Here is a 25,204-nt window from a genome sequence, read left to right on the forward strand (position 1 = left end):
ACTACTTATAAGAGCTTCTAGTCTAAGAGACATAGAATTGTTCTAGTGAAAGAGTAAAGCGACAATACACAGATATATATAGTGATACCATGTCCTGTTTTTAATTAATTAAATTTTAAAAATATCTTCATTTTTCTAAAGTTCATTTGTTTTTCCTATCTTTTTATCCAAAATAATACAACTATTAATTTATTCATTTTTTGAAGCCTTTAAACATCAATATTTTCAAAATTCATTTTAAACAGATTTTTTTTTTAATTTCTAAATAAATATGAAAATTAGCTTTAATTTTTTTTCTTTTCTGTCTCTATCTTTGGACAGCAGTACTACAAGAGTGAAAGTTTAATATGTGTCAAGCAATAAGTAATTCTGTCTAATTTTAACATTTAACGTTTTAAACATTTCTGCGTAAAAGGCCAAACATCTTTTTCAATATTTTTTCTGATTCCTTTTATTTGTCAAAAATGTAAATAAAGAAAACTCTTTGATTATAAACTTTGTCTCAATTTGAAATAATTATTTTTATCGTTGAAAGAACCACCTGATATGTTCACAAAGTATATTTATTGCAAAGAACACAAAATTTACAACAAAACAAGAAAGAATAAAATATACACCTTTGAGATAAAATAAGTAATACCTGTATTAAAAATCTTTAAATCTAAAATACCATACATGCATATATTTTCATAATATTATAATATAGTAATATTTTTCATTTTGTACCATGATTTTTGTTGTTCTGAAATCCATGTCATGTTGAAGAAATAAAATGAAGTAAGAAACATAAAACAAATTAAAAACATATATAAAACAAATTCTTAACAAAAAACATTGCATAATAAAGATCAGCAGTAAATTAAGGACGGATATCATTACATAAAATTTTCCTTGTTTTAAATAATGGATTTTGATAAACAGTTTATAACAGAGTTAACATTTCAAAAATCAGCATTAAATTTTGGATGGAAATGGTATATCATAATGTTAATTGTTTAATTAGGACGGATTAATAAAAACAAAAGAAAATATAAAAAGAACATATAGTTTAGTAACTTTAGGACGGATATTTCATAAAGTTCCTGGTTTGATAAGGACGGATTATTTTAAACAGAGTTACATATCACATTATCATGGTCTATTATGACTAGTGTAACACAAAACATATGACATTTCTAATTTGCTACAATAAATCATGCAAAATTCGATGTTCACACAAATTTTTTAATATCTAAATTGTCTTGTTTGAAAAATTTAAAATTGCCAAAATGCTTACATCAAATTTGAAGACACAGCTTCATTTTTTGCTTCTATTTTCGTTATAAAAAATCCAGTATTCAAATGGTCTAGTTTAAAAATCTGAAATTGCCAAAATGCTTACATCAAATTTGAAGACACAGCTTCATTTTTTGCTTCTATTTTCATTAAAAAAAAATATATATAATATGCAAAATTTATTGTAGCTTTACATGTGTAATATATAAAATCTCACATGACAATATTTAAAAGATAAAAGCTGGAATGATCGTTTAATTCATCAAGAGTTCATTGGTCAAATGTTAGTTCATATTATAACAGTGGAGAAGTGTCACATGATGTCAGCTTCACTCGTCAGCAGTGGCTGTTATAGATTCCACTGTCAAATATGTCCTGAAATATATATAAATGTATATAAAATAACATAAATATAAAACAAAATTCACATAAGATATTTATTTAAGAAGCATACTTATGTTTTATAAGTAACAGCTTTCCATAGTTCCTTTAAGCTTTATCATTTTAACAGATGTCTTATTTAAAATATCTCTATTAAATATCTTTGTTTTGAGTTTTTCCTGGCACGGACATATCGAAGGCACAGTGCAATTATCCTTAATACACTCCAAAGTACTGCCTCTATATATATAAAGGGCCACAACTCCACATAAAGTGAATGCGTTGGCCAGAATAGACACAACTATGTCTATAACAAATAACTTCAATGAAGTTTTATCAAAATCTATAAAGAGGTTGTTAAAAAAAAAATGTAAGAAACACATGCATGGGCAATAGAATGATGTCATTTGAACAGACATTTAACTTACCTGTATCATTTTTAAGACTACTAATTACATTGTTCATATACTAATTGACTGTTTTGAACTTTTTGTAATTTTTATGAAGTATATATAAATTACAATAAGTATTACTAATATAATCATGCAAATACTAATAACTAATAATAAAGGGAAATGAAAAACTATCATGCATGCTATACATATCAAAATAAATCAAAGTAATAAATAAAATAAAAAGTAATAAACTAAATTTAACAGGCATCTATTATTAGTTTACTCTAATATGTGGTTAAATGAATTTTAAAATAAATAAATAAAATTATTTTATAGCAAACAAAATTGTATCAGATTGTTTTTAATAAAGGACTCAAAATACCTGTAGTTGCTAAAGTAATTCATAGCTGGTTAAATATAGTCTAGATTTACTAATTTTGAATTTATCAAAAAAGCACAATTTTTCATTAGTTTTACTGTTAATACTGGTTGTTATGTTCCGCTGATGCTTAATTTATTTTATCACCTGAGAACATAGTTATGAAATTAACCTGTAACCTGCTTTAACAGGCCATGATTAGCCTTTGCTTAACACATAGAAACAGGTCAGTCTGTACATCTGTATAACCTGACCAGGCTCTATACTATTGGTAGCTCAATTTTTGGTATTTTTATAATGACATCCCTTACATTTTGAATGGACTGTTCCAAATTCAATGCTGGACAAGTCCATTATACAAATTCAGCAAATTACAGGTGATATATGGTATCATCTAGTTTAAAGGAATCTGCAAACTGCTAGGTTTATGCTAGTTTTATGCTATGTTATATGCAAGGTTTAATGCAAAGTTGCTATGTTTCATATAAAGGTTGGAAGAGATATAATATAGTTTAGAGAACCGTAGAATACCTGGACTAGCATCTTAACATCAGAATTTGAAAGGTTTCAAAGGCACGTGAAGGGGTGGTGGTACCTACAATACAAAGTCCATTCTTGTCTTAATCACCATGTCTCTACTCATATCACCTTAGCAGACCTTAACTTGATTTATTATCTAATGCTGCTTCGGTCTTATCAAAGATTTGTTATTTTTTTAATCCATTTGTAGAGTTAGACATATGACTATAAGTACAAATATCCATAACATATACAATTAATTTTCATATATTAAGGGGAGTGGTGGCCTAGTGGTTAAGGTGTCTGCCTCTCAACCCAGAGATCATGGGTTTGAGCCCTACTCGGGTCACGACCATGTTTCTTCATATGAAACCAGTACTGGTTGGTTCCAGGAAGTGGACTCAAAAGTGATTAATGTAAGTTGCAAGAACTTGTTTCGCAATTGTGCTTAAATATATATGTTTAAACCAAACTGTCATATAAGTTTAAGACAGTTACTGTAAAATCATATAGGATGCAGGTATATCTTGCATGCTTATCATTAAACAACAGATGACATCTCATTGAATTAATAGTGCCACCAAAACAAAATATACACTGTGAACTGATCAAATAAATTAAACATAGAAGTAACAACAACAAAACATGGGATATAAACATTCTGGGATTTAACAAAAACAGAATTTATAAAAACACAAACATTCACAATCATGCTTAATTCTGGGAATAATATCTTATTTACCAGTTTTACACATCTGAGGTCTGTTAAAAATAAAGAAATACCATAACAGTAATACTCTTTACATGAATAAGTACACACATACTTAAATAATCGAAGAAAAGTTAAAATATAATCTCCCAATGTTTGTATTTCCAAAAGAAAACATATCTTAATGACTTAATTATACTTAAAGCTGTAAATATCCTAAATCTGTTAACTACATAAACAATATGTAATGCATAGTAAAATTGCTATTATTCTTGGATGACTGGAAGGGTTATTCCTTGAAATTAAATTATTTTGCTAAATATGCAGTTTTAATTCTAATGATAGTTGACATTCTATGCACATCAAGAGATCTAACATCTTTAAATTATTGTAGACAAACAGAGATTTTTTTTAACTTTCATCAATTTACCTTCCATTAACAGACAGGATTCCTCCTAAGTTTTCCTCTCAATTTCATGAATTTAATACCTTAATATAAACAGTATTACTGTCCTTGACAATTATCAAAACATTACTAGTAATTTGTTTTAAATATATTATAATAACTTGAATATCTTTGAAAATTGCCATAGGATGAAAAGAAATATAATGTAATATGTAAATAAAGTCAAATAGCTGATCAACAGTAACAACTACATAATACTCTTTGATAATAACTTGTAACATGTAAACATTGTTATAAAAAATATTAAATATTTGAAGAAAAATAAACTCAACAAATAAAAATCAAGTAAAAGTCAGTGCACAAAAAATATATGTAAAAGTTAAGTCACATCAAATCTGTGAAATAAAATTCTGTTAAAGAACACATTAAACTTTCAATCCAACATTTTATTGATACAATTTTGAACAGATATCTAACCTTCTATTTTTGATTCTTTTTTACATGTTTTAGTACTACTTTAATAGCACTTTGACCCTGCAAGAAGTTGAAATGGTTTGTAAATACATAACTTCTTCTGTGTATGAACACTTTAACTTATAACTTGATCAAGACTTCATTTTGTTAACCAATTCAAGCCTGTATAAACATTTTATAAAGGATATAAGAGCCCGAGTAAGTCAATTTAAGAAAAAAATCCTTTCTGAACAAAATTATGCATTAATCATCTCCCCTTCAAGAATAAAATAAATTTCTGGTTCATTATGAAGTAAGAGATATGCTAAGCAAAAAAAAAACATCATAACAACATTATTACATCTTGACGTATAATAGATTACACAATTTGTATATAATATTTCACATCAATTACTATATGGGAATACATAATACAGTTTTTGAGACATCTTACATCAGTTGAATTGATATATGGGTAACATGATAAATGTAGTTATGTTTTTACTATACTACAATCAACTTTCTTGAGTAAAATTTAATACACCATGTCCACTGTCCTATAATAAAATATCATTATATATTCCTGATAGACTCTAAGGCTGTTTCTATGATCCCTTTCATTATGTTATATACATATACATGTATATTCATTTTGAATATTTATTTCTTTAAACAATTCATTAATTTTATTATTTTATTAAGACTTTTTTTTCTGATAACTAAAATTATGATCACCAAAACATAAGTCTTACATTGAAATTTTAAATATGAATAATGCAATGGAAAATGAATAGAGATTAAGGCTTATATTTGAAATATAAGGCTTTCAAATATTTGTGTAATTTAAAGACGGGATCAGGTTCTTAGTTCTGCTTTGCTTCAATACCATCTAAAAAATCTTCCTGTCAAATTTTCAGCATACTTTTTATCAAAATTATCTCTACTGCATTAGGCTTAAAAGTTTGGGGACCAAGATTAATGAAATTAATTATACATGTATCAACACTGCAATAGTAAAGGACATTTGGAGTTGCACTTAAATTTAATATCCAATTGTTTTCTCATACAACAGTGAACTAATGAATAATTATCAGATAATATCCGTCGTCAGAGGTTGCTGCAAGATCTGATGGGTATCAGTGAAGCAAGGTCTTCAAAAATATAGTATATTATAAATACTCTCTTATCACAGAAACATATGACCCAGACATTTATCTATCTTTACTTGTTGCCATTACAAAGATGATATGAAACAAAGCAGAACTAAATTCAGCCTTCCTATAAGATCACGATACAAGAATGAAAATGTTAAATGAAGCCACAGACTGAAAGACAATGGATTATATAATTTCACTTAAACACAACTCAAAGACAACCTTACATTGGTATCTCCATGATCGTAAAGAAATGGGCGCAATGCTGCCCGCTTTGGCTTTTCTTCTTTTTCCTATTATCATTCAGGTAAATGATAAACTACATATTGATAGGAAACACTAATTGGTAGATTATCTAGATAGCTTAATTAATGAATATATCCCACTATCTTAATAACTGTGACTTGTATGTTGTTGTTGTTTTTTGGGGTTTTTTTTGTTGTTTTTTTAAATCAGTTTTATTTTGTACATTTTTAATGTTAAAAAAAAACGTTACTAAATTGTATAAAAAAAATTAATAACCTTTCTAACCCTTTTAATAAAAAAGTACCATCCCCTAAATTCTTTTCTTATAAGAGTACCCTTTTCAATACAGTGCCATAAAAAACTAGATTTAAAACTTCAAAACCATAAAATATCAAAGAAGCCCAAGTCCAAATAAAAACAACCATTTCCTTAAAAGTTTTCTGAATTACCAATATAATGTGCAGGTCACACAAAGACGGCACTTTCATCGTGAACTTTGGATTCAAATTTGTGACTCCCTTCACCATGTGCATCAAGGGAACCAGTGTTGGCACCTGGTTTGGCAGGTATAGGAGGGGCGTGTCTTTTGCCTTTGGTAGGTTTTTGACCAACAATGGCAAAAGTTGATTTGATATTGGATTTTGAAATGGAAATCAGTTTTTCTTGGGGTAGAGGCTGATTGTCAATGTTGGGAGTTAAATGAACTTTTGGGACTTCTTTAACATTAAGCTTTTTTTGCTTAACACTCGCTTGTTTGGATGCTTTACAGTCAATAGCAGGAAGACTTAGTGTTTTAGAGTCCCTGTCCTTACTAGTAGCTTTTTCTTGCAAAATACCATTTTTTTCATTATTTACTTCTTCAGAAATGTTAACAGATAAACTGTTAGACACTGCTCCAGCCGACATTGAAGGACTTTTTGACGTTTCCTTTCTTTTACCCTCCTTTACATTTGTTTGATGTGACTTTTCATTGGCTACAGAAAACATTTTGGTTAGAGTCCCTACTTTAACAGGCTTGGTGTCGATTGCTTGAGAGTTTTTGACAAAATCTTTCTCTGTCATAATTGTTTCACCAGAGTGACTGACATTTGAATCAGAAAAACCATTATCAGCTGAGCCTGTCTGCGGATTTGTGTTTTGAACCATACTCTTTCTTTTACCTGCCATTTTACTTAATGTTCCTCTTGAAACTTTCTGGCCCTTAGCTGTAACAATTGTTTCAGGAATTTCACCAGCTTCTTCGGGTTCTATTTGCTTAATTTTCATAGTATGAATATCATTTTCTACACCAACCTGATTCAGATCTTCCTCCTCATTAATTATAGCAACAGAAGCAATGAATCCATCTTTGTCTGTGAAGTTATTTTCATCTAATTTCCCCTCAGACTTTCCCATACCTTTTTCGTCACCATACATGCCATTAGCATTATTTAATTGTGAATCAATTGTACTGCTCAATCTTTCAACATTGCTTAAATCTATTTTTGTCTGATTCTCCTTTAGAGACATGGATTCTTTATTCAAAAAATTAGGTGATATTTCTTCCGAAAAAGGTCTAGTGAGAGGAATTTCTGAGTTTGTTTGTATGTTTCCTAATACAGGGGTTCCTGATACTGATGCAATAGGGTTTATATCTGAGACATTATCCTGTAAATTGACATCAGATGGTTCCATTTTATATTGTAAATCATTTGATGCTGGCAATTTTTTACTCTCATTGTCTCCACATGGAAATCTTTGGGCTGCTTTACTGGAATCATTACTTTTGACCACACTTCCAACTGGTCTTGATGACCTTGACTTTGGGTCATCATTTCTGTCTGAACTTTTGGAACTTGGCCTTGATAACAGTGTATTTGTGTCATAGTTTTTGTCAGAACTTTTAGGATTTGGTCTTGATGACCATGTATTTTGGTCATCATTTCTGTCAGAACTTTTAGAATTTGGTCTTGATGGTATTGTGTTTGAGTCATCATTTCTTTCTGAACTTTTGGAACTTGGTCTTGATAACCTTGTATTTGGGTCATCATTTCTGTCTGAACTTTTGGAATTTGGTCTTGATGACCTAATATTTGCGTCATTATTTCTGTCTGAACTTTTGGAATTTGGTCTTGATAACCTTGGGTTTGGGTCATCATTTCTGTCTGAACTTTTGGAATTTGGTCTTGATGACCTAATATTTGCGTCATTATTTCTGTCTGAACTTTTGGAATTTGGTCTTGATAACCTTGTATTTGGGTCATCATTTCTGTCTGAACTTTTGGAATTTGGTCTTGATGACCTAATATTTGCGTCATCATTTCTGTCTGAACTTTTGGAACTTGGCCTTGATGACAGTGGGTTTGGGTCATCACTTTTATTTGAACATTTGGAACTTGGTCTTGATGACCTACTATTTTGGTCATCATTTCTGTCAGAACTTTTAGAATTTGGTCTTGATGACATTGAAATTGGGTCATCATTTCTGTTTGAACTTTCAGAATTTGGTTTTGATGACCTTGTATTTGGGTCATCATTCCTTTCTGAACTTTTCGAACTTGGTCTTGATGACCTTGTATTTGGGTCATCATTTCTGTCTGAACTTTTGGAACTTGGTCTTGATGACCTTGTATTTGGGTCATCATTTCTTTCTGAACTTTTGGAACTTGGTCTTGATGACCTTGTATTTGAGTCATTATTTCTGTCTGAACTTTTGGAACTTGGTCTTGATGACCTTGTATTTGAGTCATTATTTCTGTCAGAACTTTTGGAACTTGGTCTTGATGACCTTGTATTTGAGTCATTATTTCTGTCTGAACTTTTAGAACTTGGTGTTGATGACCTTGTAATTGAGTCATCATTTCTGTCAGAACTTTTAGAACTTGGTTTTGATGACCCGGATTTTCCATTTGAGTCATCATTTTGGTTTGAAATTTTGAGACTTGGTTCAGATGACATTGTATCTTTGGCAATATTTCTGTCTGAACTTTTGGTGGCTGGACTTGATGACGTTGCCTTTGAATCATCACAGTGATCAGAAGATTTGGGAGTCTGTATAGGTGACATTGTATCCTGGTCAATATTTTCGTCTGAACTTTTGGAACTTGGTGACATTGCATTTTGGACATCAGTTCTGTCAGAACTTTTGGAAGTTGGTCTTGATAACCTTTGGTCATCATTTTTGTCTGGACTTACAGACTTTGATTTGGAGGATTTTATATTTTGGTCATCATTTCTATCTGAACTTTTAGAAGTTTGTCTAAATGACCTTGCATTAGAGTCAACATTTCCTTCCGACTTTGAAATTAGGTCATTACTTCTGTCTGAAAGTTTAGAAGAAGGTCTTGATAATTGGGAAAAAGAACAAATGTCTCGCTCAATAGTTTCTGTAACACAGCTTGACAAATTTGCTGCTGAGGTATCCCCTTCAGAATTTTTATCTGAACTTGATTTTGGCAAGCTTAACTCTTGTTCCTTCTGATATGATGCAGAAGGAATCCCTGGCAAAATAGGTGTATTTGGCCTTAAGTCAATTTTCTCCCCTTTCATTCCTGAAGTACTTATCACTTGTAAAGAGTCATCAGAATTTTGAATAGTAAAAGAGTTGTGTAATGTTTTGGAAAAGGGCTCAGGACATGGAATTGAGGTGATGGTTTCATTACATGTAAATACAGAGATAGGGGGATACAGGCAATCACCAACACTGGTTCTTGTTTCTGCACACGTCAAACCCACATGTTCAGTTTGGTCTAACCTGTTATCGTTCTCAGGCATTTCCTCAACTAACAAAGTTTCAGAAATGAGTGGGTCAACAGTTTCTTCAAACTGCTTTTTCCCACATGAAACTCTTTCCTGATTTTGCTGTAATTAACAAAATTTACAAAAATGCTGAAAAAAACTTCAAGCATCGAACAAATCTCATCCTTTCTAATAGATCTTGAATTTCAATAATTCGATCATGTGAATTGTACTGATTATTTTACAGCCTCTTAGAAGTAACTTATAAGAGACACAAAAAATTTAAATGTCTCATACAACATAAAATTAATGCTTATTCTCAGTGAGGCTTGTCATACGTACCGGATTTCCCCCAGATGCTGGTCGCGACCTTGACCTTGTCCCAGGCCCACTACTGATAGGGGATGCCCCTCGACCACTTGCACTGGGCTGTGGGGTTATTGACGATTCAGAGTCCCATCTTTCTAACTCTTCTCGAACTAATCTTTCCATTTGTTCTCTTTTAACTTCATCGCTTGTCCCGTCGGACTGAAAGTTTCAGTGATGATTAGATACAGCACACAATGTAACATATACTTACCTTACTTCACACTTATAAATGAGATTAATCAAATACTTCACAATTCAACCATAAATCAAAAATATTCTATGACAACCTTTTTTCAGGTTAATTTGATTTTGACAGTTTTTTCTACTCAGTTTTTCTTGCTTAATTGTAGGACAAAAATAATTTTAAACATTACTTTAAAAAGTCCTGGATCTTCAGCTATAATAGTTTACTGTATGAAACATTTGAATCTTAATTTATGGTTGAATTGTTGAAACATGAATATTAAAAACCAGGTATATTAGAAATCAATGAGTGACCATGAATTTATGTTAGACCATGGTTTACCATGCAGAAATAGTTTTAAGTTATATAAGCCTGTTTGTAAGATAAGCACTTCCTGTTATCACTAGTTAGCTCCCCTGTCTACATAGAAAACTTACTCATTTATTTCTTTCGTTTTGTTGCAGGACTCTTGGTTTCTACAGGTTTCTAACAAAATGAAGGACAATTTAAATAGGTAATAAATCACCAGTTTAATCATAATTTATAGTTTTCCTGATAAAAAATCATTCTTTTAATATGATTTCTGATTTTGGCGCACTATGTGTACCGGTAGCTGCATATGAACTAAAATCCATTATTTTTTTGTTATGTTTCTATATCATAGTTTGAGGTCAATTTCCATTTTCATAAAAAAAAAATTAATGTCATTTTATCCAGAATATCTTAATGGTGATTTCAAGAAATATATGTGGGTGATAACTAATTAAAAAAACATCCAATTTGTTTCCATAAATATCTGCATGATAAAACTGAATCTTCATACTGAGGAGATAAATATATCGAAATTTTCAACATATGAGAATGTGGTGGGGAAAAAATCATAAAACGTGGCAGTTAATTTTCAACATCAGCTCTAATGGCAGGGACAAGAGACATCAGTGTACCTTATCCACCTCTTTACCCTCTTTAACTTCTTTACTAGCTTCTTTTCTCTAAAACAATTCACATCCACTAAATTATAACATTATAATAAACTATAACAAATAGATAACCGAATGTCATAATATGTATATAACCTGCCAAATAGCAAATTTTTGAAAAATTAATGTTATAAATGAAAATAAAAAAATGTTTCTTCAACAATTTAAAAATTCAATTAGACCTAGTTCAGATTGAAAAAAAAATGTTATATTCAAAAATTGCATAAAAACTTAGTATTGTTATAACAAAAAAATTATATACGGGTATATGTTTCTCAATATAGTTAAAAGGGTATATATTTCTTTTTGATAACCTACCTCTGTTATACTGTCTAGGATTTTACCCATAGTTTCTCTTCTTTTTAATTTTGCTTTTTCCATGGCTTCTAATTTTACTAAAACTGCGTCTATCTTTGATACAATACTGCCAATAGAATGTTCCATTCTGTCCACTCTACGAGAGAGTACTGTAAATTCTTCATATGAAACACTTTGTGATGGGCCTGATCGTGAGGATTTTGTGTGACTGTCTTCATCATCGCTGTCATCGGCACTGTCATCGTTAAAGCTAACTCGGCTTGTAGATCTGCGGGCACTTTCTGGTCGGTCAATTTTGTCCAGTTCGTCATATTCTTTTTTGAGGGCATCCTAAATAAAACACAAATGAAAACCCATTCAAAATAAAGAACAATTTTTTTTATAAAAGTCCTTTTATCTTTTAATTGCTTACATTTTTGTTGATATTTATAGACACCCTTACTTAAGTATTATGTTTAAGAAATGAAAGGTTTTTATAAAGAAATATTGTGATTTTCTAAAATGAAAAATTTAAGTAGTAAAGACAATGCAAGTATAAATATGTCAATTCTGTCTTACATTCAATAGCAATTTTAATTCTGTCAAATTACCAGGTCAGAATACTTTGCTAATTTTTGGTAATGTACCTTGACTTCTATATTCAAAATTTATAAATATATGATCTGCACAAAGATTTTGTGTACCAATAATAAGAACAAGACTAACCCTTTGATGAGCAAGGTCAGCTTGCATTTTCCTCTGTTCATCTTTGTCGAGTACACGATCGCCGTCCATGTCGTACTTGGCAAACAGAGCCTCAATTTCACCATCAGCATAGCCACGTCTATAATGTAATAAGATTTTTAAAATTACATAAAGTGAAGGGTATATTCCACAAAACCCTGTCCAAGTTAGTCATGTAACAACAAAAATTTAGTATTGAAAAACAGCTGTGTGTACACTTTAACAATAAACCCAAGACTAACACATTTCAATGGGAAAATTTTTATACTAATCTATTTTAAATAAAAAAAAGACCCTTATATTTTAGTGTAGTTTTCAATTTAACACTTACGTTTTGAGATCTTGACGCCATTCATCAAAGTCAACTTGTTGATCGTTATTGATATCAGCAGATTGGAGAGCTTTCTGGATGTCCACAATCTTGTCATGTTTGAAGTTCAACTTGTTCAACATCTTCTCATAACCCTTTATAGAAAACATTCAAAGATTAGAGAAATTAAGGGCAAAAATCGAGATATTTTTAAACGAGCGGAAAAGTATTGTAAAGTTATTCTAAATGGTCATCTCTGTATTTGAATGGTTTTCATTATTCTTACATTAAATTTCTAGAAGAAAAACATTTTTAATCTTCAAGCTCTTTTTTCTAAATGTAGGTAACGCATAGATAATTTTATGTAAAAAAAAAATGCTTCAGCTTCATGAAAATATAATTGCTAATAATCATAATTTGTTACATGAACAAGTAATCTTACTCTCTTAAAGTAGTCGCCCATTTCAAACTCATTCTTCTGGTTGGCCATGTCTCCCTTAACCTCAGAGTAGGTGTCGTTGATGATGGCCAAGAACATGTTAATGAGCACAAAGAATACGAAGAACACGAACAACATGAAGAAGATCGGTCCAAGTACACGGTTAGCAGCCTCAAGTTGGTCAAAGTCGAAATCTCCCAGGATGATACGGAACAAGGTGAAGCTGTTGTATGGAAAAATAAAACAAATAAAAAAGAACATTGTCAGCAAATATGCCTGCACAGGACCAGGCACATGACATTGTAAGTACAAAAGTATAAGTTAAATAATTTGCAGGCTAATACATTTCATATTACCAGAAGTATAATTTCTAGTCTGATCAAACTAATATTACAGATCACCAATGACTGGTAACATCCACAAGATTATTATATAATCTGATATAAGGTTACACAGGTACTTACAAAGAATTCTGAAAGTTGCTGAAGTCTTTCACTTGGGTTCCGAACAACAGGTAGCCGAGCTGGGTGAAGGCCAAGAAGATGATGAAGAACATGACAGCAAACCCGGCCAGATCCTTGGCACACTTACCAAGTGTGGAGGACAGTTGGGTCATTGTCTTGTTGAAACTGATGTACTTGAAGATCTGTTGTAAATAAGATTGCTTGTAAATTTATCTTTTTAAGTAACAAGAAAACACCATGAAACACTGGACATAAAACTATTAATAATAAGTATTTGTGACACCATTTAAATTTAAAACCTTGCTATAAAACCAACATAAACAATACAGTAACTTTTTGATTTCATACACAATCAGTATTGTAAAAGTTCCTAAAATATGAATTTAATTAAAAACATCATGTGTTCATTTCTGTTAACTGAATCGAATAAACTCACCTTGATCCAGGCCAAGAAGACAGCTATGGCAATGGCATTGTCAAACTGTGTCTGACCGTAGCTGAGGAACTCAAAGTCGGCATACTGGTCTGGCTTGTCTAGTAGTTTCTTCAGTAGCTCATCCACCTTCAGGGTACGATACACATTAAACGCGACACACACTAAGGCAATCACAATGACCAGTATGTCGAGAATGTTCCACACACTCTTGAAGTACGAGAACTTGTGCTTCTTGATCTGTTAAAAAAAATGTGTTAGAAATATAATATTCGAGTTGACTTTGCAAGAAAAATAAAAAAAAAAATTAAAAAGAAACTTTGTAATGTATTTACACAATTAAATGATCTTGTACTACTAAATTGTATTGATTGAATTGTATTGTATTGAATTGTACAAAATTGTACTGTACTAAATTGAACTGAAAGAACATATGACTGTTAATGATACAACACTACTTTACCTCAATAGCTTCCTCAACCATGTAGTAGAATATGAAAAGGCAGAGTATGAATTCACAGGCCATGATAAAGTAGTCCATCACCGTCACATATCGGATCAACTTGACAGTTCTCATTGTGGCATGGGGGATTGCACCACCAGTTGGTGGGAACTCAACAGTTAACCTAATATGGTGGAGAAAAATAGTAATTATGCCTCTTCACATATTTGTGCTTACTTCTTTATTCAAGTATGTACTCTAAATTACAAGATTCAACCTTAGTCTGTTAAAATATACCACCAATATCTGTTTGCTGCAATTTTAACATTAAACCATTGAAACAAATTAACAATCAACAACAGAAAACAATCAAGTTTCAACACTGAAATAGTTAAGTTGTTTGTCTTTCAAAGGACCTATATCAGACGGTTCTTACATCTACATTGAAAACTCACTTTAATGTAAAGGTACCACATGAACAGTTTGCTTTCTTACCTGATTACACAGAACAGATTGATGTTAGCATTGTACACCGTGAAGTCTATAAATAGAACCCTTGTGCCTCTCCGTATCCAGCGCTTGTCAAACAGGTAGTCTATCAGCGCGGCAGATTCGCTCTTATTCTGTGTTAGGTCCTGTACATATCCAGCGCCACTATATGTAGCTATCTTACCCCAGTGGCTAGACCCATCCAGTTCGTCCTGCGTCTGATAATACCAACTGAAAATAAACAAGAAATTAAAAATAATTTGTAACTAGGCCAGATACTTTGATTAAAATCAAAACATCATTTTCAAATCATAAATGGTATGCCAAATAAACACGTCTCTGATGTCCAAGAAAACCATATTTGTAATTCAACATTACAACCATTTGTTTATATAGATAATAGTTTAAAGCAAGATTAAAACAGATTATAACTTTAATTGGGAACTTCATGTAAGATAAGCAATTTGATGTACTCCACATCAAGTATTAAACTTTTTTATTCAGTAAACTAGTATCATTTTCAACAAGCTGTAATATCATCATGAAACATTAAATGTACACACACTTTTTTCTACAGGTATACAAAATATTCATTTACAATGAAGACTGGACATGTTCCTATTACCTACCCAGTGTGATTATCATTAGTCGTTATAGCTTCACCAAATGATTGCTTGTTTTCCAAACTTTCAGAATAAGACTCGTAACATTCTCTGATAACATTCTTGAAGTCGTCATGGACAACACATGAGTTGCTGTGGACCTGGAGCTGTCGAAGTCGTGGTACACCAAGTAGCTTGTTCTCGTAGTAGATATAACCTTCTTGACCTTCAGGGACGGTTGCATTATTATACCATGTCTCCCAGTACAGTCCATTTACCAATGGTCCTTTGGCAAACTAAGGAATGATAAAATGAAAGAATAATTTTAAAGGGGATACTAGTAATATGATTTCTATACAAAATGTCAATAACTGATACAAATCTCTTAAAAAAAAATCAATCTTTTTTTTCAAGAAAAATCTCTACAAGATAAATATTAATATTAAAGTACAAAATAAAGTCATATGAAAACCCATATAAATATATGTATGTGAATGACAAATTATGCACCTAGATTAGCATAGGCAAACACGCATGAATAACTGCAAGAGAAACAATCTTCTACAAACCTCGTACCATATAAGGCATAATGGCAACAGTCTCCAGCTCACAGATATAATCATAAAATTAAATTATAATTCTCTGTGCGCTATTATTTCTAGAAACGCTATTATCAATGTTAATTCTTAAAATAAATACCTTCCAGAAGTCTTCAACGCTGGTTATGGTACGGAAAGATCCGCCACTTGAATGGGTTTTATCAAGGAACAAGTCGCTCATCACCTTCGTGTAGTAGTACATTGTAGTCTGGGTCATACCAAAGGTTACTGAAAAAATCAAATTGAATCATGATCAACAAGAAGTACCAGTGAGATTAAAGTTTCTGATATTTAAAAGTTTTAGAATAATTTTCAAATTTTCATCTTTTTTATGTATTCCTAATATCAAGAACTTGTACAGTGACCATTCATTTATAAAAACAACTTTGAATCTAATGTTGAAAATTTAATGCCTTTTTTTTAAATTTCCTATTTTCTAAAGTTCACTATCTTAAAATTATGAATGATTTATTATCAGTTCCAATGATTTCAAGACCGAACAGATAAAACTGTGCCAGCTGGTATATGGATATTTACAGGCCTGAAATAATAGCAAGTTGTGTTCATAGATTCATATAAAAGCTTACCAATGCAAAGGATGACCAGAAATACAATGTAAATGATCAGCTCTCTGAGAGTTGTCTTCACATGAAGTTCTCTGTCTCCTTTCACATCCTCTGTCTGACGTGTTGCCCATAGCGCTGAAATTATATGTAATAAAGTCTTATAATACATGTATATCACTTCACTTTAGACTTAATGTTAAAATAATTTCTTTAACTTGTAATTATTGTTTGTTTTATACTGTTGCTTTCTTTTGTTTTTGTTGGGGTTTTTTCTTTCTTTTTTTTTGTAAAAGCAACATTTTCTGTTAAGGAAGGTACAAAAAGTGTACTTTTTTGCAAGACATGAAAACATTTTCTGCAGAAAAATGAATTCTAAAAAGAAAACCCTGGCCTTAGATATATTTTGGTGCTACCAGGAATCAATATAACTTAACCATAAGGACCTCAGTCTTGATAAAATATCTTACATTGTATTTCATTTCTCTATGTCTACACCTTTATGTATTTTGTTTATTTAATTAAAAGCAAATATGAAAATTACAGAACATTTGACCTTAATTATGTTAATAGCAGTATTACACTAAAAAAATTAAGATATAAAGATATTAACAAAGTGATAAGAAAACTTGCAAAAATAAGTGTCTTAGTAGTAATTTTTAAAACAACCTGAGGCAGGCTTTCTGAATGGTGAAATATACAAAGCTGTGTTAATGAAATAAAACTATAAAACGGAAAAGCTGAAATCAATGACCAACAACTGAGACTTTAACATTGTCATAATTTTTATAAAAATAATTTTACTTCAAATTACAGTATATTTTCTGTTCATTGGGAATGAATGAATGAATGAATGAATGAGCTAAGTAAAGGGGCAAATAAATTCAAAATATAGCATTTTTGGCTAGGGGAAACAGCCTGTACAAGGCTGTAAAATATGTGGGGAAAAAAACACTAATAGCACTACTAGATAATGTTTTTTAACATTTATATGAGTTACTGTATCACATATAAACACAACATCTAACAGCACTCCTTTAAATAAAATGAAATTCATTTCATCATAAGGGTTTTTTTTAATAAAACAAATTTTTATATAATAAAACAATTCAATTTTCTGTTTCATTTATTTACTTTTTAATACATCTTGAATTTAAAAAAAATTGATTTTACTTATTACTTAATAGATGTATATACAATGACTGTATATACAATGTATATTATATTCATTACTATTTGAAGAAATGTAAATAAACGGTTTAACCAAGAGCGCAAAAACTTGCCCTAAATATGTTAAATTTTTATCTGCGGTTTAAAACCCCATGTCTTACAATATTATAATAGTTGACTGCAAAATTCTATGGCTTAGTTCTTTATCCGTATTTGATCAAAATTTGTTCAATGCTTATTTTAAGGCTATCAATAGAAAATGTTTACATGTAGAAGATATTGACATTGTAAAAACTGGGCTATGAACTTGCAGGCAATTAAATTTCAAAATTCCTTGACAAAATAAGAAGATAATGATTTTATGAACTTGTACAAGTAGTTTTTTTTTTCAGTTTAAATCGTTATTATATATTTGTACATTCTTTTTTAAAAACTAAAAAATCACTTTTTTTACATTTAAAGGCCAAGTCATTTATTATTTAAGAAAAAAAACCTTTTGGCAAGTTTTATTTTTTCTAATCTTTATAAGAAAAAGCTATTTCCATGTACTGTTATATTAATTAGAGTGTTGATCACTAATGTAGCATTTAAGGCAAAATGTATAACATCCAGTTTACATTGTTTAATCTTGTGTATATCAGTACTTTCAAAATGAAAAAGGTGCAGGTGGAAAGCAAATTTGCACCTACATTTATATGATTTTTCATTATGTTTCAAACATAGGCAGACATGTAATTTAGGGGTCAACTATTTTCAGAGAACCTTCACATTTATCATATTAAAAGCAACAATTTAAATTGTTTTTCTTTGAAAATAACTAATTAATAAATAAATAAAAGTTCGTAAAAAGAAAATAGTGAAAAAGGTGAAAACCGTTTGATCTAACTTAGAAAGCATTAAACTATGGGCTAATTACTTAGAATATATAAATATATAATTCCTTTTGCGTCTTGTCATAAAATAACCCCAATCTTTATTGGAATGTCAGACATGACCTGTTAGGAATATTCAATGGCACTCCACCTGACATTAAAACCCATTTCATTAACCAAAAATCAATGTTTCTAGGAACTTGCTTCAAAGGCTTCAACTGTTTCAATCAAGCATAGCTTAAAACCGACTCCAATATCCTGTCCTAGACGCAGTAACCAACAATGGAATCAATATACTGGTTATACCTGTGGGGCTAATCAAACAAAAGGTATATTGTCAATTATTCAAGATTCATCAACAAGTCAAACTAGGCTATGGAACGGTATTAAGTTCTGATGAATATTTGATGTGTTTTTCTGCAAACTAATCAATTTGCTTACGTAGATGTTCAAAGAACTTGGCCGTTGTCCGGAATGGTAACTAAGCTTATGAAGAAATTCTGTGAATAATTTATGACAGAGCAAACAAATGAAATCTATTTTAATGCATTCTTTTATTCAGTACCCTTTCCAGTTACAGACTTTAATGATTTGCTTATTTACATTGTAAGAAAAAAAAAGATACTGAGGAGAACTGTCAGCACAGCAATCAATATCTTGGGAAAGTTTTTTGGCACATCAATTTAAGTAAATAGAAAAAGAAAAAGTTGACTGTTTATTGAGCCTTAATAATTTACAGTTATGTAACTTTTTCTTACACTGGAACTACTACAATTCTGTTTAATGGAAAAATAACATTTTGATACATTGAAAAAGAGGAGAATGTCACCAATTGAAGATGACCAAGATAATTTGAGCAGAATTTTAAAGTTCAAACAATTGGTTGATTTATCATTATAATAAAATCACCAATAAAATCAAGTGTCTATTAACCCTTTCCCTCATGAGCATATTGTGAAAAAAGGCTGTTTTCATTTAAAAGCCTCTTGTTACAAGTTCAAACTGCTATGAAACTATGAAAAATGCTTCAATACTTATCAAACTTGGCACAAATGTTGACTTGACCATTGCCTTTGTAATGACATGCTCAGTCTCAAATTTCCTGTTACCATGGCAACGAGGGGACATCTCAAAATTGCCAAAAATCACTATTTTGCCTTGATTTTTTCCATCAAAATTTATTTCAAAGTGCTGCAACTTCTCAAGGGATTGAGATAGAGTCAAAGGCTTTTCAGCATTGGTTACATGTTACCTTATGATCGACCTGGGGTCATTTTTAGCCTCTCACAAGTCCAAAATTTTCTTGGCGATGAGGGGGTCTACCACCCCCCCTTCAAACCCCCCAAATAGAAGGGGGCACATCCCCCTTCTGGCAAGTGATGTATCTTTTGGATGGGGGGCGGTGCCGAAAAGTGCTCTTTTTTTTTTAGCAACATTTCTCAAACGAAAACATGTGTTAGGGGCCAAAATAGGACATTTTTTCACTATTTGAGGCCTAAAAGGGGGGGGGGGGGGCTGAAAGTGCGTTGTTTTGCATATATATGAGGTAAAGGGTTAACTAAGAGTAAGACTTTTAACTATTTTGATCCGTATTTTTTTCTGTTTTTTTAAACTATGATTTTTCTCAATAATAATAGTTAGAAGTTTAAAATTTTTTAGTAATTGTTAGAGAAAAGCAGTCTTCAGGGCAATCAAAATTATTGCCATTACAGTCCTTAATAAACGGAATGAAGCTATATCTAAAGAAATATTAAATTTAAATGGTAAAATTAGTATTTCTTTTGAACTCTTAGGTAAGGTTGATTCTCTAAAGAGTTCTTGATACAAACAACTTTTCCAAACACATAATTTTGCAATTTCCCTATCGTTTGAAAAACTTTTTCATGTCAAAGACCTATTAATACATTCATATCATTTTAATATACTACATAAATCACATAAAATTGAGATTGTTACTTAATTGTTCATGTATTCTTTTCAAAATTCATTACGTTGAATACATTTGCAGTGATTTTTTTACAAACTCATCAGTGTGGGTCCTAGGACTCGCTGGGCTATAAATCTATGAGTCCCAAAATTTATCCGACTTATCCAAGTTACAAGGCTTTATATTGCGTTAGCAGTGTTCGCGTTTACTGAGTAAACATATCAATTTACTCGCTAAAATTGCCAGGGAGGAAAGAAAAAAAGGGCTGTTGAGTCCCTGGGACGAAACACTTTTTCCCCGATAATTGGTCAATTCTCTCTTAAGTTTTTTTGCTCTGCTTGAAAATGATTTTCTATTCACTTTAAATAAATTGTATTATAAGACCTTGACTTTCACCTCATTTTCATTTGTTCCTTTCTCATTAGCAATGCAGATTTATATATCAAACGTAGACTAGGAGCAAGTGCTCGGCCTCGTTTTGGGCCAACCTATCAATGGTATCCGCGAACATCAACAGTCACAAATTTGATTGTATTATGAAGTTATGCAAACATTGACATTTTTGTAATTGAGGACTCGTTCCATTTGAATTGGGACGTAACAGATCTATTAGCACTGAGTCCCAGGTACTCAGTAAAGTTAGGGAAAATCGCTAACACTGGCGTTAGTGATATGAAAGGTATATAAACAATGGAATGAAGAAAAAATGAATTTGATTTCTACATTAATTACAATGCTTCTGATACTGAAATTATTCAAAACTGTCAAATAAATTTATTAAGTTTATTTCCATCAATTTAGTTTGAGATTAATTAAAACTTCATTTTCCTTAATATTTTTATGCTTATCTTCATGTATAGTAAAGCATATTATTATTTCTTATCTGTAGAAGATTTGCAGACCTAGAATATGATTGACATAACTTGGACACAATTTGGTATTTATTACCAAATTCTTGTCAGACAGGACTCCCTACTCAGAAAAAGTATGCATCCAAAAGATGCACATTATTTGAAATTTTGCATCCACAGCAAATTCAATGAGTCCTGGACTCAGGATGCAGAGGTAAAAAAATCACTGCATTTGTTTGTATGCATTGTTTTCATAATCATATATATGCATAGGGGCTGTAAACATATAAGCCAATATATTTATAATTGATAAAGGCTGGTTTCAGTGCCTTTGATATAGTTTGAACTTTTATCCACCAATAATATATTTAATAACAATGTGTTGATGTTTCACAGTATCAAGAAGGAAATATTTTCTATCATATAGAAATGTAAGTCAATAATTTTAGACTTTGTATAAATGTGTGTGTTTTTCTTGAGTGGGTAGCTCTACCTTTTGCAAAATGAGTTTGACAATTAAAACAATAAAATAAGAATGGCTTAACTTGACATAAGACACATAACTATTAGAGTAAATGCAGGACATACTTTTTCTAATAAAGTAAAAAATCCTGCACTTAATAAATTGATATATACAAAATTACAGAGATGTTTTGATTGAATAGAAGATTGTGAATTATGGAATTAAAATGAGTTACCGTAAAATTCCTTATAAATGCCCCTCCCCTATTAAAGGCCCCCCAGGCCTTTTGTTAAGAAAAACAATCTACTCATCAGTGCTGAGCTCATGAGTAAATCCATAATTTCATTCAAATCATTCACAATCCATTTTATTTTATAGTATGAACTTAAAAATCTTTACACTTTTTAATGTTATTACCAATACTTGCTAACACTGAATGTATTTACAATGATTTTTGGATTTAGGAAAAACTGAGTTGTAATAATAGCCCCCCTTTTGGAAAATGTTTAGCCCCGGGGGCGTTTAATAGGAATTTTACTGTATCTGCAATAACTTCAGGAATCATGCTAAATAACAATTATGGATTTTTTCCCTTTTATTTACTATAGCTTGAATTAAGCTTTCAACTTGGTGAATTTACTAAAAATGAAACAAACCCTGCACAAAAATATTCTGTATTCTGATGATTTTTCCTTTTATTAACCTTTTAAAAAAGGGGCAACACTTGACTACTGAAAACAGTACTGGTTTTGAGGGTCTTTGTAGAATATTATTTTTTAAAATTACTCTGATGTTAAAAAAAATCAGATTTTACAGACATGTATCTACTGAGAATTAAAAATATTGTCAAATTAGTGAAATCAAGTACATGTTGAATCTACTATAATTATAGGGAACTTAATTATTACACTTAAATAGTGAAACATTCCCAAATTAAGCCGAAAAATAAATAAAATAAAGACAGCTCAATGCATGATATATAAGAATCTTATGTATGGTTATGATCACATGTCTGGATATACTATTAAAACTGGTAATACTAACAGTGTTGAAAGTGTTGTTTATATCCAGACTTTTAGCAATCTCTTAACTAAATTGACTGACGAGTGTGTCATATCAAACAACAGCTCAATCAGCTTTTTCTTCAAAAAATTTTATATCTCGATAAGAAATGGACAAATTGAAAAAAAAAAACTTACATCTTATTCCATGGCCTATTTTAGCAAAGCACGATTTCGACTGATTCTTGGAGGTGGTAGCAACAGCAGCCGATTTATTTCTGTCACCACCCATGTATACCGAATCGTCACCTTCCATTGCAGTTGGGCTCAAATCTGCATCATCCCGAATTGGCTCTTGACCAAAATCAAATTGCGGGTCTGGCCTTGCACTACCATAATCTCCCCAAGCAGTTTTACCGCTTGGCGATCTTGCCTTTGCACTCATAAGCGTAGCTGATAAGTCTCAAACTGTCAGAAAGTAAAATTAATTGCAGTCACACAAAAGTTTAAAGCCAAAAGTGGGCCAAAGTTTGTTGACAATAACAACGTTTAAGATAAGAACTCCGCACAGAAATGTTGGTACATGAACTTCAAAACAGCTTCTAAACGAGAATTCTGCGCTCCGGTACCTTTTATTCCACGATATTATTGATTTCTTTACAGCAATTTCCAATCATTTGACAACACCTTCACGATTCCATTGATTTTCAGAACTATGACGTAGAGCCGCTTATGTGGTTAAATTTATCAATATATATAAAAAAAATAACTTTTTATTCCTGAAATTGTAACGAAATATAACCTAAAAGTTTATTGTTGTTCTTATGAAATTAAACAATAATCATTACGTTTCTATCGATATGCATTCATTATTTTTTTGCAATGACCTGAGCAACTTTTGATACCCGGCCAACTATCAAAGTACTTAAAGTATTTTAAAGGTGATTTGTTCATCTTATCACGGATTTATATTATATTCCGTGATCTTAAATAACTTTTCTGATCTGGCCTAATTTGCTTTTAGGTACATGCAGTCACATACACTTTTTAAAAATGCTAAAATCAGATAAAAGCACATAGATCTATCAGTCAAACTAAATTGATTTTTATTTTTATCTGAGTAGATCAACACATAAATATGTACCCCATTTTGTAGTGTCAAACATTTATTTAAACAATATACATGTTCTCTTCTTCACTTGCCAAATTGCATGAATAATCATCAGGTGGCCCTTTTTAAAGTTGGTCAAAAATTAAATTCCATTAACAATCTGGTTGCCATGGCAACCAATGTGAAATCTTTTAAATTATCTTGTCAATAAACACATTGACTAGCACCAATGTGTAATGTTGTCCAGTGGAACTTGACAAAGGTTGGTAACTGCATAGGTTTTCTTTATTAGCTCATCAGAGCAGAACATGTTCAAGATGAGCTATTGTGCATGCTTAATCAACATCTGGCATTGACCATTACTGCCTACACATCCTTGACTTAACCACCAAGTCAATTGTAACAGCACTTTATAGAAAAGATTATTTGATGGGCCCTTTTCAAAGTTATTTGAAAAATTGCATTACATGCAGAACTATGGTTGTCATGGCAACCAAAAGGAAAAAAAAACTTTAAAAATCTCCAAATCCACAAAGGCTATAGGGCTTAGGACTTTGGCAAATAAAATTGTCCAGTGGATCTCTACATGGCTTGTTCAAATAATTGTCCCTGGGTTAAAATTGTTGTGGCCCTGGGGTCATGGGTTTTCTTTGTATTAATAGTATTGTCTAATGGAACTTTAATAAGATTGTTCAAATTATGGCACAGGGGGGTAGGTATAATACCCTACCCAAAAGGCCGGGACTTTTCCTTTTACTGCAAAAAAAAAAAAAATCTACTCTGAAACAGGAATGATTAGAGCAAAGATATATGGGTATATTGTCTAATGAACCTCTAAAAAGTTTGTTCAAATTAAGGCCTTGGGATAACAGTTGGTTTTATTTATATGTACATGTTACTTTTTGTATATTGAACATATTACCAGGATATTTACCTAATGTTACATACTTTCTTGTTTTTTGAGCTGCAGCCTGGAATTTTGATTAATTCACAATTTAATGTGTTTATCAACTTTATTATCGACTGACTTAGATTTTGACCCAGAGACTGTAAAAATTTGTTATTAAATGACTACCTGACATTATGTACAATGAAATATGTACTAATCTTTGAATTTATTTTTAATTACTTAAGTCAATGTTGCATTTCTAAACAGATAAAACGATCTGATTCCACCTAAAGTGTAACATGTGCTATTGTTTTTGCATGTGTTGGTTTGAGGTAGGGAAGACTTGCTGTGTTTAACTTTTTTACTGTTTA

General features: G+C 31.1%; 1 protein-coding gene across 8 annotated transcripts; it reads right to left on the reverse strand.

Annotated features, from left to right (window-relative positions):
* Window positions 1-1,437: 1,437 nt before the first annotated feature.
* LOC132756064 (polycystin-2-like protein 1) lies at window positions 1,438-23,555 on the reverse strand. Of its 8 annotated transcripts, XM_060747041.1 has the most exons (17): window positions 23,032-23,555; window positions 16,574-16,687; window positions 16,087-16,214; window positions 15,415-15,683; window positions 14,792-15,016; window positions 14,318-14,480; window positions 13,858-14,094; window positions 13,422-13,603; window positions 12,961-13,180; window positions 12,540-12,673; window positions 12,191-12,308; window positions 11,486-11,815; window positions 9,977-10,162; window positions 5,899-5,964; window positions 4,542-4,598; window positions 3,692-3,711; window positions 1,438-1,650 (listed from the first exon to the last, which is right to left on the reverse strand). In XM_060747041.1, exons 1-15 carry the CDS (start codon window positions 23,276-23,278, stop codon window positions 4,545-4,547), a joined length of 2,673 nt encoding a protein of 890 aa, XP_060603024.1. In that variant the 5' UTR covers window positions 23,279-23,555; the 3' UTR covers window positions 1,438-1,650; window positions 3,692-3,711; window positions 4,542-4,544. The 8 variants fall into 8 exon arrangements, with proteins under 8 accessions (XP_060603024.1, XP_060603026.1, XP_060603025.1 ...); XM_060747043.1 differs by lacking the exon at window positions 5,899-5,964; XM_060747042.1 differs by lacking the exon at window positions 3,692-3,711.
* Window positions 23,556-25,204: the final 1,649 nt, after the last annotated feature.

Source organism: Ruditapes philippinarum, unplaced genomic scaffold (genome assembly GCF_026571515.1).
Source record: "Ruditapes philippinarum isolate M1 unplaced genomic scaffold, ASM2657151v2 ctg5585_1_1_1_1, whole genome shotgun sequence".
In the NCBI taxonomy this organism is placed as follows: Eukaryota; Metazoa; Mollusca; class Bivalvia; order Venerida; family Veneridae; genus Ruditapes; species Ruditapes philippinarum.

Excerpts from the sequence above, each read along its gene's own strand:
- LOC132756064 (XM_060747040.1), bottom strand. The coding sequence starts at position 23,278 with ATGAGTGCAAAGGCAAGATCGCCAAGCGGTAAAACTGCTTGGGGAGAT. Across the intron at positions 15,017-15,414 it reads ACTAATGATAATCACACTGG|TTGGTATTATCAGACGCAGG; the intron begins GTAGGTAATAGG and ends GTTTATTTTCAG. Across the intron at positions 1,651-9,650 it reads ATGCCTGAGAACGATAACAG|GACATATTTGACAGTGGAAT; the intron begins GTTAGACCAAAC and ends TATATATTTCAG.